General features: G+C 41.3%; 1 protein-coding gene across 1 annotated transcript; it reads right to left on the reverse strand.

Annotated features, from left to right (window-relative positions):
• Positions 1-1627: 1627 nt before the first annotated feature.
• On the reverse strand, positions 1628-2845 carry LOC119740569 (G-protein coupled receptor 84-like). Its single transcript, XM_038215914.1, has one exon. It carries the CDS (start codon positions 2843-2845, stop codon positions 1628-1630), a length of 1218 nt encoding a protein of 405 aa, XP_038071842.1.
• Positions 2846-14779: the final 11934 nt, after the last annotated feature.

A 14779-nucleotide genomic window follows, 5' to 3' on the forward strand; every position in this document is an offset into this window, starting at 1 on the left:
GTTGGGTTTCGATTTACCCTTGTTAAGTAGGTTATTAATTAAACGCCATGTCCCTTTAATGTTGCCCTTTTCCTGGCCGAATTTCTTTGAGAAATAATTTTTTTTCGCATTTCGTATCAAAGTATTCAATCTATTTTTGTATGAGGTATAAATGGATTTATTATGAGGATTAGGATTTCTAAGGAATTTTTTATACAAGAAGTTTTTCCTCCTTATCGAGTTGTAGATACCATTAGAAAGCCAGGGAGACTTGCACTTATCATATCGGCATTTAACCTCTTGTAATGGAAAATGCTTGTCATACAATTTAATTATAGTTTGTAGGAATCTGTTGTATACAATCATTCAACTACATGGTGATAAAAAAAAACGCATCCCAAATGGCAGGACCAATTGTTGAATGCAGTTTTGCCTGTAGCACTTTCAAAACCTATATATAAGAATGCCCAATTAATGAACTTCCCTTTAGCACATGAATCATTCAAATCTCTCAAGTACTTTTTAAGTTACGGCATATTGAACACAAACACCGTTTTAAAGTTCTGCACGGATCACCAAACAGGTACCGGTAGGCCTACGTGTTCTTTCAGCAAAACGAAACCGATTCGCATGCATCCCTCTGAGAATTGTTTTCGTTTTGCTGAAAGAACACTTACTTTTTTCTTTTTTTTGATCCATGGACTTAACTTTAAAACGGAGTTTGTGCTCAAAATTCCGTAACTGAATGATTTGTGTACTATAAGAAAGCTTAATGACTGGGCTTTCATATCCTAGATTTTGAAAGTGCTGCAGGCAAAATTTCATTCAAAAATGTGTCCTGTCATTGGAATGCGGGTTTTTGGGTTTTTTTTCGAATTAGTGAGAGCCAGCCACGCAATCTCAAGCTTGAAGGAAATACTTCAGCTTTTCTCTTAATGTTTTATCGGAAAAGATTAGCAAAATATAACCCAAAGGGATATGGAAGGAAATCTTAGTACATTACATTTGAGTCGAACCGCCTTCCCAATCGCTATACGCCACTTCATAGCCATTGCTGTGTTTGGTGCAAAACCCAAAACTGATTAAGCTTTAGAAATTTTGCAGAAATAATGGAATTACTGTCTTCTAAAAACACGTATGATAGTTGGCATTTATGGCAGTGACATCGAACCTCCTCCATGACCACCCCTCCCCCCCCCCCCCCAAAAAAAAACCCCGGAAAGTGCATTATTAGTGAAAAAGAATGCGACCGACCATTTGATGTATGTACAAGCACATACCCGATCGTACATGTTTCATATAGAGACTGGATGGAAGGGACCCGAAAACACGGTTTCGAAAACGTGTGCACTATGGACTTCGCCCTCAACTGATTTTGGAATGAGTGATTAGGAACATCTTGTGAAAAGAACTTTTGGTAGACGCCCCACTGGATTGTTTTGCTACGCTACCTATCCGTAGGAAAGTGGATACACTTTGAAATTTTGACAAAGGATTTCAGTTAACACGGATTACGCTGCTACCATCTAGACTAAGCGAGACCCTTCAACCCTTCTTCATAATTATGTCCGCGATTAGTTTGCTGATCAACTTTCCTTTGCTTTTGCTATATACATTGTACTTTCAGTAGTTATATTGGGTGCACATTTCATCGCTTACGAAGGCACTTGAGTCGACAGCACCTTTTGAAGGCGTTTCTGTAGATGCGGCTCATAGAGGCGTACAAGTATGGATTGATACAGCTGTTGGTCCATATTATGTTATTGATTACGTGGTAAACAGGTACGGGTACGTCCACGTGGGGTTCAATCAGACTCAGGATACACCAAGGCAGCCAGCAGCAGATGTAGGCACAGAATATCAACAGTAGGTTCCTGGTGATTTTCATACTCTCCTGTGTCGGTCCGTTCTTGGGGCGAACGCGAGCTGCGTTCTTGGGTACGGGTACCGGTGGGTTCACCGCTACTTCGGCTGCCGGTGCGGTTGAATTTACTGACGTTGACGTATTGGGTTTTCCGTAGGCGCTGTTTGACCCAATTGCTGTACGGAGGTTGGCAGATTCCACATCAGGAATTTGGTAGCTGACCATGCCTTTGCTTGCATCTATCTTACCGTGAATTTGCCCGTTTGTTTGCAGTTGTCTTATGCCTTTATTTTGATGCACGGTTGCTGCGTTTCCGTATATTGCTGTATGCGTGGAGCCATTGTTCAAGTTCCCAGTGCTTTCCAGACGAAGTCCTTGCCAATTCTGTACCTTTCGTCGATGGGCTCGAACATGCATGAAGGTCAGACCGTAAAATGTTGGTGTAACAACAAGGGCCATAACCATGCAGATTGCCGCAAGGACCTGCTGGTTGCGACCGGTGGTAAAACAGAAATGTGATTTGGTGTGGTAGCCCACAGAACCAAAACCCGAATAAAGAGGGAGAAGGGTTAACATGCTTGTAATGGTCACGGCACAGCCCTGCTGAATGATGATGAGTGGCTTCACTATCTTCCTGAAGAAGGCGGCAGATCTGGTCACCCGTAGAAACCGATTCTGTGACAGGTACATCAGCTGCTGGAGAGAGTAACCGGTGACGAAGATGACGACGTAAGCTAGGAAATGACACCATGGCTGGTGGCGAGGCCAACGGCCGGAGTAGTACTCCGTAGCGATGCGGCAGGGAGCAAGCACCCCCGTGATGAAGAGATCTATCCCCGCCAAGATGGTGATGTGAAGCTGGGTTAATGTGCGAAGGGACGGAGTTGTGGCCACGGCACAAAGTGCCAGGGAGTTGCCAATGACACCTGCAATGGACACAAAGCCGATCCACACGGCATCCATGTAGAAGAGTCCAGGGTACTCCTTTATAAAATCTACCATTGTGACGAATGTAAAGATTTTTTTCCTTAGAGAATCTATTTCAGCTAAGGCACCAAAACTCTTCACTCTGAAAGCGATCCAAGGGCCGGTAATACATGTGTCCCGTTATGTCGATTTCTCTTATCGTCTACATCTCACTCCAGTGACATCGTTTCATGAGCACACGCAGTTCCTCCTGTGACAAGAATAAAGATAACACACCTGTTATATTTTTGTTTGATTATACACAGTTTACAGAGCTGATTTTCGTTTAAGCAATAGATAAATCTGTCTTCCAAAAATATTTCAATGTATAAAGGAACACGTATATGCGGTCTGACTTCATGCAAAGACAGACCGCTTTACGAACTATACGGAATTAGAAACGGAATGCACGAATCGGGTGACTTGCAAAATATGCATGCTGAATTATCTTTCAATTTTGTTTGGTCGACAAAGCTGCAGTTATTCAACTAACTCAGATTAAAAAAAAACTAAAACGGCGGTTTTGGTATTGGATGCAGTGCCTTAATGATGATGTATTATCACTAATGCTGTTTGCCATACTGATTCAAGTTTATAAATTGAAGGTGCGCAACACATATCACCATCATTGCATTCACCCTCAATTTCAGGGGAGATTATATAGACCTTTTACGTTGCGGGTGCCTCAAAGAATGTTCTTTGTTTTTAATTTAGTAACAAGGATACAACAATATCTTTCAATGCCTATCCAAGCCATACCAAACCACTGCCCTCGTACTCTTAACGTACAGGGTCTGAACATTAACGGGGAGTGTGGGGGTGACGAAAACTACTATGTGAAATAGTGTACTTTTGCCCAGTGGTCTGTGGTTAATGCCTTTGTCCTTGTAGAGGACACTTTACATTGATTGCTATCATTGTGAAGGGTTACGTATATATTGACTTTGCTCTTGAGAGGGACATGCAATTGGTTGTTTAGTTTGGATCTCTGTATAGACTCTACATTGATCCCAATTATGTATAATTATTCGCAATACGCTATACGATTTTTTTTCAATGTTGTACTGATAATGAAATAATGAATCTTTATTATACTTCTGATGTCAGCAATACAAAGATGCTCAGTGCGCTATGCATACATGTGAGAAGTCACCTAATGTAACAACATAGAACCAAATAAAAAATATATATGTACATTGTATATATTGCTGGGCCGATTTAAAACCAGAGATCTAGAAAATAATATTGGGCATGAGTTTGTTCCGATGTCTCGAGACGAGCAAATTAATTGTACTCTCCCATACTTGGGAAAAACCAAAACAAGAAGAATCGTTAATTTTGTTGGTGAGGAGTAGGGCTCATCCGCATTACATTTACAACCCCTCTTCCCTTCCCACCGTAGGTCAGTCGCCACCCTCTGTCTGTTCTACAGATATTTTTATGGAAATCGTTCCGACAGTTTGTTTGACTCAAGGTTCCTACCATCAGGGTGTGTGATCATACAACCAGGCTCTCTGCTTCCTCTCATCCATACACAAATAGCTGTGTCGAGATGTAGAACAAAGAACTAAACTCTAATAGCTTTTCCCCACGCTCTGTATCTCTTTGGAATTCCTTGCCTAGTGCATGTTTCCCTCCATTCTATGATCTAACCTCTTTTGTGAGGAATATCAATTCCTACCTATAGCTTTCCCGATTAACGGTTTTTCCGCCATATTTCTCTTCTCTCTAACCCTTTGCCCTTTTCCATTTTTTTAAAAGCATTGAAAAATTAAATCAGTCCTCAGTGTAACGATTATGAATCAATAAACTGAAAGTGTCACAGGATAAGAACCATCAATCAACATATTGTATACTTCAACCGAACACTGTACCAGTTGATTCTACTTTGGGATAGAACGAGCTATAGAGTCTCAATAAAATGAGCGCAATGACGATGTCTCGAGACGAGCTACTGAATTATATTCTCCCATACTTAGGCCGACTTTTGAGATGAAAAACCAAAACAAAAATACTTACTTTGATTATAATCTATGCTTTGATCTTGATCACTGGCAGCTCTCCATTCGGATAACAGTCGTCCAATCTACTGCTCGTAAGTAGCGTGTCACATCCAATACGATGGGTTGTTTAATGTGCGAAGTAACAATTACCGTTGTCTGTTGATACTTCGGGTTTTTTTTCGGATGTTAGTGTTCAGCTCATCGTCGGTAATGTTTGACCCAGGTTGATTATAAGGCAAAATGAACTTACCCCATCAAATTGGCTAAATAGTTAATTACGCATACACAGCATACAATCATGGCTTCTTCTGCGACGCTTAAATGCGATGATAGATTTTACTGTCCAATTACAGCTGTCGCAGCTTTCTGCCGGCATGATGCTTTGTGCCAACACACCCGATCGATTGTCCCATCAGAACTGCTTCCTGCGTCTTTAAGGTCAAACTCATAAGACGGGCAACGAGTCACGTGATCTTGGTGCCTGATATGACCACTTACTCATCCGACAAAACAAAACCGTTTCACACCACACCTATCAAAACGTCTACGCCCTCCGCGCCAGGGTGACCAGATGCAAATCGCAGAAGTCTGCTAGATGCATTTCAAAATTCTGCTAAATTTAACAAAAAAATCTGCTAAATTACCAAGAATTGCACCAAACCATTACAAACACTTATGCATATATTCACATGCAGATGTTTAGCGGGCTACTATGCACATTATACTTTACTGCGTGGTCGTACTCGTCAGGGAATCTCAACGCTTAGACTGACCAGCCTGTCCCCGCTGTTCAAGGGTTTGCTTGAAGTGATTGAAGCTTGTTCAACAGATCTGCTATATTTTTCTGCTATGATCACCGATTTTACAGAATTAAAATCCGCTAAAATTGTTATTCTGGTAGAGTTTCTGCTCCATTCAACTTTTGCTAAAACCATTGTCAGATCTAGCCGAAAATCTGCTAAAACGGTCACCCTGCTCCGAGCGCGCCAGGCGAAGCTACAGTGCGCCTACCCGCAGCTCGATCGGCACCGTTGACGTCAATATGCCGACAGTTGTGGCCCTTCGGTATTAGCCACTCCTCGTCAACACCAGCTTTACAGGATTTACCCTCGGCTTTGAATCACATCAGACCCTATCAATTCAATAACATGTCGTCTTAAATGTGTTTTGTAATGTAAACTTATATGGGGAGTTCTTTAAAATCAATGCATCTTTTACAGGCAATGGTGGATACAATTTAAAGTTCACGCAGATGAAAGCATACAGTGAAACGAATGGCTGTGAAACAAATCTGTACATTAGATAATGCAATATGCTCACAGAGCACTTTGAAGTTAAGATAAACCACAGGGTTGTTTTAAAAATATCATCGTTGATTCACGTTTTTCTTGTTCACCTTGGTAGAGATTATCACTTTAATACAGCAAATACGATTATCAAACAGAGTTCAGCGTCGGAGACGTGGGCGGGAATTGCATGTATTTGTTTTTACTCGTGCTGTGTGATCCCAGCGGGTTTTAGCTTTCACGTTCGTACAGAACATTCGACAGTGCAGTATAGACACAAAACATGTTGCCCAGACATCGTGTTTTTTTTTATTCCATTCCAATTGACGATCTCTGCCTTTGACCAGGCGAGCTGTAATAACGAGGGGTATAATTACAAACATGCAGTAGCGTATCCAGCTTTTGATGTCGGAGGGGGGGGGGGGGGGGCAACCGCACATCCGCGCCGAAATGTACACGGTTTTTTGTATCCGTACACTTGGCCTCCGTAAAATCAAAGGGGGGGGGTCTCTATATTGGGCGCCCTTCAAAACTGATCATTATTATGCAAACTGCAAATTATATGCTCATTTTCACTTCGCATTGTAATGGTTTTTGTGCTGGTTTTCTTTTGTGGATTGATGTCAGAACTAAACCATATTGTTACAGTAATTGCTCAACAACAAAAAATGTCAAAAAAATCTGCCGGGGGAGCAAATCAATCCCCTGCCCCCACCTCCCCCCCCCCCCCCCCCCCCCTGGATACGCCACTGCAAACATGTTATAATATCTCTCTACCACGGCTGTACTAGATTGCATTTGATCCAAACAAATTACTCGCCTTTCATGTTCAGGGACCGTGCACTCTCTTTTATTGTCCAATACATTACACGTTCTATTTATTTATTGCCTGCCATTTCTTCGTAATGGGAGATACAAACTGAATGTATTTTTTTTTAAAAGTGACGCTTCAGCTGAAAACAGACCAAGGTAATTTGTATTTTTATTAGGAAGTTGCAGCAGAAATTGCAAGATCAGGAAATTTAATTTCCCGACAAATATCGCTAACAAATACATAGGTTCTTAAAGGTACCGTGACGCGTTGTAAGAGTTTTTTTTCATTTGGCAGTTTCTCGGAAAATTTCTGATATTGTGACATTTTAAACAAATTCATTACGAAGCTCTATTTGGAGTGGGGCTTTACTTTGTAGAATATTTCTACCCCCTTGGATGGGATGCTAGTCCATCGCAGGTTGCTTCTCAGCTAAATCCGGTACCCATTTATACTCCTGGGTGGAGAGAGGCAAGTGGCTTGCCCATGGACACAACATAATGACTAGCAGCCGGATTCACACCCGTTACCCTCTGATCATGAGGTACGAACCGTAACAACTATAGGTCACACTCCCGAGTCCCAACAGAGTGGACTTTTTTTAGTCTCTGAATATATGGCGTGTTAATGTCGCACAGCATCAGGGAGAAGGTACATGTAATGTACACGATAAATCAGCGTAAAGAATTCACCTGTCTAACCGAAGAGCTGATCGTTATCGTCAGCCGCCTCGTGTAGATCAAGAAGATTTACACATCAACAAAAGTCTTAGGTGTCACAAGAGCAACCTCGTTGATTCATCAACATGACACTATCATCGACTTAATCGTAGCTAGAAACATAACGAATCGACTTAATCAAGCGATTGAAATTTAACGAACCAAGCCTTTGGTTTTGCATTGCGTTTTCAAGGTTAATGTTTTTAGCTGAAACATAGTAATAACGATTGTTATATCACATATAGGCCCCCTATCCAAAATGACAAATGAGCCATAAGATTGAGCCATAAAAATAACGTGTCGAGTAAAGCTTATGCTTATAATAGTTCTTGTGTCACATAAGTGTTCATAAATGTACATCACACTTTGACAAACAATAGGGCCTAGAAGAACCGCTATCATTAGAGCATTATAGCACCTTTACTTACATCTACAAAGATTATACAATGTAGGCCTATTAACACGTGAAGTTAACAACAAATTGAACACGCGTCTGTTTACACCCCCAATATTGAAATAATGATCAGTTTTATGATGATAAAATGGCAGCCGTCAGTTTCAAATCATATAACTTCGTTCGTGAACTTGATTGGTAAAACATAAATATCGCGTCCGGTAAAATCGGGGTGCTACCCGCACGCGAATTTTTTTCCCAAATGAGATCGGACAATATCAAAAGAGGGCGGTGTCACTGCGTTATGCATATTCATGCTATCCAGGGCTTTCATACAAGGAATTGCTTGGCAGCTGATTCGTGGACTGGTTGGATGTAGTCCTGACTTCTAATCAGGTGATCCGAGTTCGAATCTCAGTGAGCGTTTTCACTTCTTCTCATTTTTACATTTTAAATAACTAAAGTGAGGAAGGAACATTTCTCACAAGCAGTGTTGTAGGTCTCGAGACCGGTCTCGGTCTCGGTCTCGAGACCACTTTTTGCCGGTCTCGGTCTCAGTCTCGGTCTCGGGAGCTGTGGTCTCGGTCTTGGTCTCGGTCTCGGTCCCCTTTGGTCTCGATATTTTGGCTGGTCTCGAGTCGAGACCAGCCAAAAAGTGAGGGGGGTGGATTCCGCCCCCGGCCCTTTTAGGGTTAAGTAAAGAATCAGTTTAGGGCAGATGTGACTGCAGTGTGATGCTAATGGACATGTCTCTCTTCACTTTCTAGTGAGTGAGGCATTGTCCAATAACCATTGCTCCTCTTCTTATTTCTCGTTTTTATTGTGGGATGATCTGTTGAAACAAGCACTTTAAAGCCATCCTCATTTATTCCAAATACAACTGAGATTTAAATCTTATGAATCAAGACTGAAACATTATTTTTACCGTCAGATTTTGTATTTGAATATGGGGAACAATTCAACTCTTTTTCCCTAGAAATATTGGTATTTTTTTTCTATTTTCATTTTCAATTTTTCCTTTATTCGTGGAGGTGGGGAAACGTATTTTTTCATTATATTTATTAATGGATATTCATCAATTCGTAGACCGTTAAATTGGTATTAGTGGTGGACAGCTGAATTTTGTGATCTCTTTATTAAAATGGACACGACTTGGGAATAGAGTATGCAAATTACGTGAAATGTTCACAGTTACTACTCAATAACATGTTCTTTATCCCAATTATATTTTTTACAAAATGGAGCGTGCCATTTTTTTTTATCATACGGTCACTTTCTTTTTGACTCGCCATGTATTCATCTTTTCATCTGTGATAAACACAAATTGAGCTACTGCCATGGTCACACAAAAATAGAGTATAATTGCCTGCCTCGTCTCCTTCATAAATGTCAATATGCTGTTTACGGCCATCATAATAAACTATTAATAAATTGGAAATATGTCGTACTTGTTAATCACTAAAATATTCAAGTAAATTGCTCAGCAAAGTAGCTGATGCGGGCGATACGATGGCACGGTACAAAACACAGAGAGGCGTGGGCACTGAGCCATGAATCCTAAAAGTATTATCTCACCCACCACATTCAGTTTGTGACAGCGCCCTTCTATTGTGTCGGCCATATTCTCAAATATGCTAATGACGATGATGATGGCGGGCAGATTAACAGAAGATAAATCAGGCAAATATGGTTCATCAATCTTCTATAGTATATGTAACGTTATTGACATTAAACAAAAATAAAGTGGCATTACATTTCAGCCTTAGCCAGGCCTTCGGAGCAACTATAGAATGCAGGGCCACGCCGGAGCAAGGTTTTTTATTTTGCTTGGAGGCGTGGATGGATAGGAGTAATACTAATAGATATGCAAACCTGCAAAAAGTGCTTAGTACAGCGAATGCACTTGTCTTCTAAGCTTCTCATGAAGGATCGGAAGAGAGGGCGTGCTTGTAAATGTGTTGTGGGTACGGTACGGATCGGAGTCGTTGAGTGGCGGAGGCGCGGAGTCGTGGAGTCGCAGAGCCGCAGAGCCGTGGAGACGCGGGGCACTGGAGTGGCGGAGGCGCGGAGTCGTAGAGTCGCGGCAGAGACGCGGGGCACTGGAGTGGCGGAGGCGCGGAGTCGTGGAGTCGCAGAGACTCGAGCCGATAGAGGGCGCAATTCTCGGCGGAATTTTTTTGAGAACGAAGCATCCATATCCATTTTAAATGAGGTCGCAAATTAGGAAGGGAGGAGGGCGACGGGGGCGGCGGGGCACTGTCTGGAGTGGCGGAGGCGCGGAGTCGTGGAGTCGCAGAGACGCGCACCGATAGAGGGCGCAATTCTCGGAGATATCGACTGCGGCTCCATGACTCCACGATCGATTTTCGGAGGTAGGTCGACTGCGGCTCCACGCCTCCACGCAGCCGTACGGAGGCGCGGATGTAGAGTAAAGTGGCCCTGGTAAAGTAAAGTTGTACCAGGCCTTCTTCAGAGGTAAATGACAGAGGAACAAGAAATAAACATGTAGGGGACACACAAACATGCAGGGTTGAAAGGAGAATCACAAAGAGGGATGGGGGGGGGGGGGGCAGACCAATCCATATCTGGCTACCATCTCTCAATTTTTTGGTCTTCATGTACAAATCTATATTCCATGACTGAAATTTTAAAAAATAAATCAATATTTTCTTGCTCCAAATTTTTTTCGAATCAGGCTTACAAGGAGGTCCAATGTAAAATTAAAGTTGCATTTAAATATCCGTTAGTGGTCATTGCTGAAACCAAGGGGTGGCTGTGGAGTTTAGGGTCCGAGTTCCTATAACAGATGAAACATCCGCCTTTAACTTTTTACTTTTGTCAAGTTTCAACATGTTCAAGTTTTGCAAAAACTAGTACAAATTGTCGTACTCCTAAGTTAGAGTTTCTTCATCAGATTTACACTTTAAAGTAGTCAAACAATATTTAAAAAAAAAAAAATTAAAAGTGGCAAAAATATATGGAGTTCATCAAATAAGGTTTTCCCCTTCTTTAAATTAGGTTGTTTCCAATTGTTTTAATTGATTGTGACAATAACAAATTCTGTTGCCATGTTGTAACTTATGGCATGAAGCAAACACGAAGAGCACTCGCATGACACAATTAAGCAGGTACAAGTGATTCCTAACTTTTCAATCACTTCCTTCCATGAACATCAACATCTCAAGGACAGACTGTTCAGCTGTAATTAGTGTCTTGTTGTTTATTTAGATTATTGTTATTTATTATCCGCGGTCTCGGTCTCGGTCTCGGTCTCGGACCATTTCGGTCTCGGTCTCGGTCCGCCTTGAAGGGGCTGGTTTCGGTCTCGGTCTCGGTCTCGCAACTTCAGGTCTCGGTCTTGGTCTCGGTCTCGGACTATCCGGTCTCGACTACAACACTGGTGTCGAGTAAAGCTTATGCTTATAATAGTTCTTGTGTCACATTAGTGTTCATAAATGTACATCATACTTTGACAAACAATAGGACCTGAAGAACCGCTATCATTAGAACATTATAGCACCTTTACTTACATCTACAAAGATTATACAATGTAGGCCTATTAACACGTGAAGTGAACAACAAATTGAACACACGTCTTTTTACACCCCCAATATTGAAATGATGATCAGTCACATGATGATAAAATGGCAGCCGTCAGTTTCAAATCATGTAACTTCGTTTGTGAACTTGATTGGTAAAACATAAATATCGCGTCCGGTGAAATCGGGGTGCTACCCGCACGCGAATTTTTTCCCCAAATGAGATCGGACAATATCAAAAGAGGGCGGTGTCACTGCGTTATGCATATTCATGCTATCCAGGGCTTTTATAACAAGGAATTTCTTGGCAGCTGATTCGTGGACTGGTTGGATGTAGTCCTGACTTCTATTCAGGTGATCCGAGTTCGAATCTCAGTGAGCGTTTTTCACTTCTTCTCATTTTACCTTTCAAATAACTAAAGTGAGGAAGGAACATTTTCTCACAAGACGTAAAGCCTATCTTGGGTTTGTGTTGTGGAGAACAAGGCATCAGATATGCATGTAATGGACCAATCAGAAGATGGGAAACGGATGTCGTTTGGGGAAAAAAATATTCGCTACCCGCACACCTTTCCAGTGACATGGTGCGAACAAATCAAAGGTTTGATTTCATCCGGTCGCCCTGTGAACAGTCAGATCGGTCCGATTTTTAAGCGCACACCTCTCCGATCTGTACGTCCGATGGCCCAAAAGTCGAAAGGTGTGCGGCAGGCTTTATTTTTTTGCTAAAAACTGTTCCCCTTCAAGCAGGGGCGGATATAGCTTGGAGGGGGGGGGGGTGATATTAGGGGAGTTTAGTATAAGGTTCGCCGAAGGCACGCCCTGCTAGTGGATCAGAGGGCATACCCCCCCCCCCGAAAAAACTTTGACATCTACGATGAATTTCTCCTGCATTCTAAGGCAATTCGAGAATAAATGCAGGAACTTTAGTATTTCATTTATTATTTTGACCCCATTTTACAAGTATAATAACATTAGTCAGCGGCTCAACGGGAGCCCCCCTCTAGATCCGCTTCTATCAAGTAGGCCCTACCTGATACGAAATTGAAAAAAGTGAACATTTTACGCCGCTATGATCAACACATCTCTTATCTTATAATATTGGTATCAAAACATGGCCCATGGACAAGATAAAAGTTCAAATCTCGCGAAAGCAAACTTCCAAGCAGAATAGGACGTTTCTTGAAGAAGATTATCCGCAGTTCAATTCAGTAAGTGATTGTTCGTGCCTCGGTAATTATTATGCTGGCCCAGCGAAAGTAACGAATCTATTCACCACCTTTTATCGATCTTAGAGTTTAAAAAACGTGCCCGTTCGTCGGGAGCAACTCTGATTTCCATGCCTGGTGCCACAAGACATTGTGGATAACTCAATGGACGGAAAGAAAAATGCATGGATCGTGCGCAGACAGAAGAGCTTGCGCTAGGTGAATGACTTCACAAGGGTGTATCTAATGAGAGCTCAAAGACATTCTGAGGTCATTGTCGACCTCGGATAGGGCGATGAGGATGAGCCAATATTTTGCCAGTTAAATTTCAATGAGGTATTTTAAAGTGCTTACTACAAAATTGTCATTCCAACATTGATTTATGGATCCTATAAAAAAGCAGATATTATACCCCGACAAGTTTTATGGACAAAGGAAGACAGTAAGCGACGAAGTTATACTTGAGCCGATGTGGTTTTAATATTCGTTTGACGGCGATGCCTTTTCTCTCTCTGATTCTAGATTATACTGAGATTATATACATTTGATTGACATTCCAATCTTTTAGCTATCTTATAACAGGTTGTCTTGTCTAATTACAAATTGTGCAATAACTTTTGAATGTTGATAATACGAGATTGGAGGTGTTTGGTCCACTTGAATCTGGGAGTAGGGCTAGGCAAATTAAAATCCGTGGGCTGATGCACTACGAATTTCCGGTCCAGCCAAGAGCCCACCCACAATCGAGGGAAAATACAACATTTGCAAACATCAAAAAATAAAACTACCAAATCATTTTGAAATACCTTACTGGACTGTTAGTGAATGACAGTGTAAAGCATCCTGTAAAATCATGGCACCTGGTATACTGTCATTTTCAAGAAAAGTGGTATTTTTGTATTCGGCCGACCAGCGTTGGAAAAAAACTGGCTTTTTTCAAATACTGGCCCCAATTGACCATCGCACTTGTGCAATCGATTACACACCTATGAACGGGTACAAGCCAGCTAGACTGGTTCCCTGACCTTACAATTCCCCAATGTATGTAAACTGCTCTGTTTCTTCTTATATGGAGTCAGGGAACCAGACTACGGGAAAATGATTGTTTTTCTTGGTTTTTATAGCATTTTCGAACCCAAAACCTCAAAAAAGTCAGTGTAACTATATTTGCTATATATTTTCAACCCCCCAATTCCATCCATTTCTGAAAATTACAGCAAAAGCAAATGATGTATATTCCGTTTAAATTAGCCATTCCTTAGGATGATGTGTCTCATAATCAGGAAAGTGGTCGTGTTTTTTAAGGTCAACCCGTACAAAAATGTTTTATCATGGTGATGTTATCGAAACCCAATGGTTTCTTTATTTTGCTATTTACCCACAGGCATTAAGGAACGAGTAGTTGATGACATCCCTCATTCTTGTTTCGAGTTAATATATATACATGTACACTATAGTGCTCCATACAGCTTTAATATACACATTAATGGTGAAGAATATAAGTAAAATGTAATATAGGTTTTCACGGCCAATTTCCTAAAATGTTCATTCACTTCTGAAAATCGTCCATTCATTTTGGTCTGAATTTGAGAATCGCTCTGAACACACGTTTCATTTTCGCTACCAGAGTATTCGATTCCATTTCAGTTCAATCAATTAAGTGATTGAGCAGCACCTTTCGTTAATGTCCATTCAGATTCGTTTACAAGACTTTCTTTTTCGCTTTTAGAAGGCGATTTCAAACATTCACCATTCTGTTTCACTTTTGCTTTAACGCCATTGGCACCTGATACAATTAGGGGTTTCTTTACGATTTTGCACACCCCCTAGGGAGTTAGGGTTACCCGTCAATCAAATTCGCTGTTTGTACCTGAAATCAATTTAGAAATGGCATGCTTGCGTAAATGAATGCACAGGTAACATAATTGGCCGTCTGTTTCTCAAAACCGAATGCACGGACAATGAAAACGATTGAGTTTTCGTTGAATTGAAATGGGATTAAAGACGTGC

This window comes from Patiria miniata, unplaced genomic scaffold, assembly GCF_015706575.1.
Source record: "Patiria miniata isolate m_02_andy unplaced genomic scaffold, ASM1570657v1 HiC_scaffold_5, whole genome shotgun sequence".
Lineage (NCBI taxonomy): Eukaryota > Metazoa > Echinodermata > Asteroidea > Valvatida > Asterinidae > Patiria > Patiria miniata.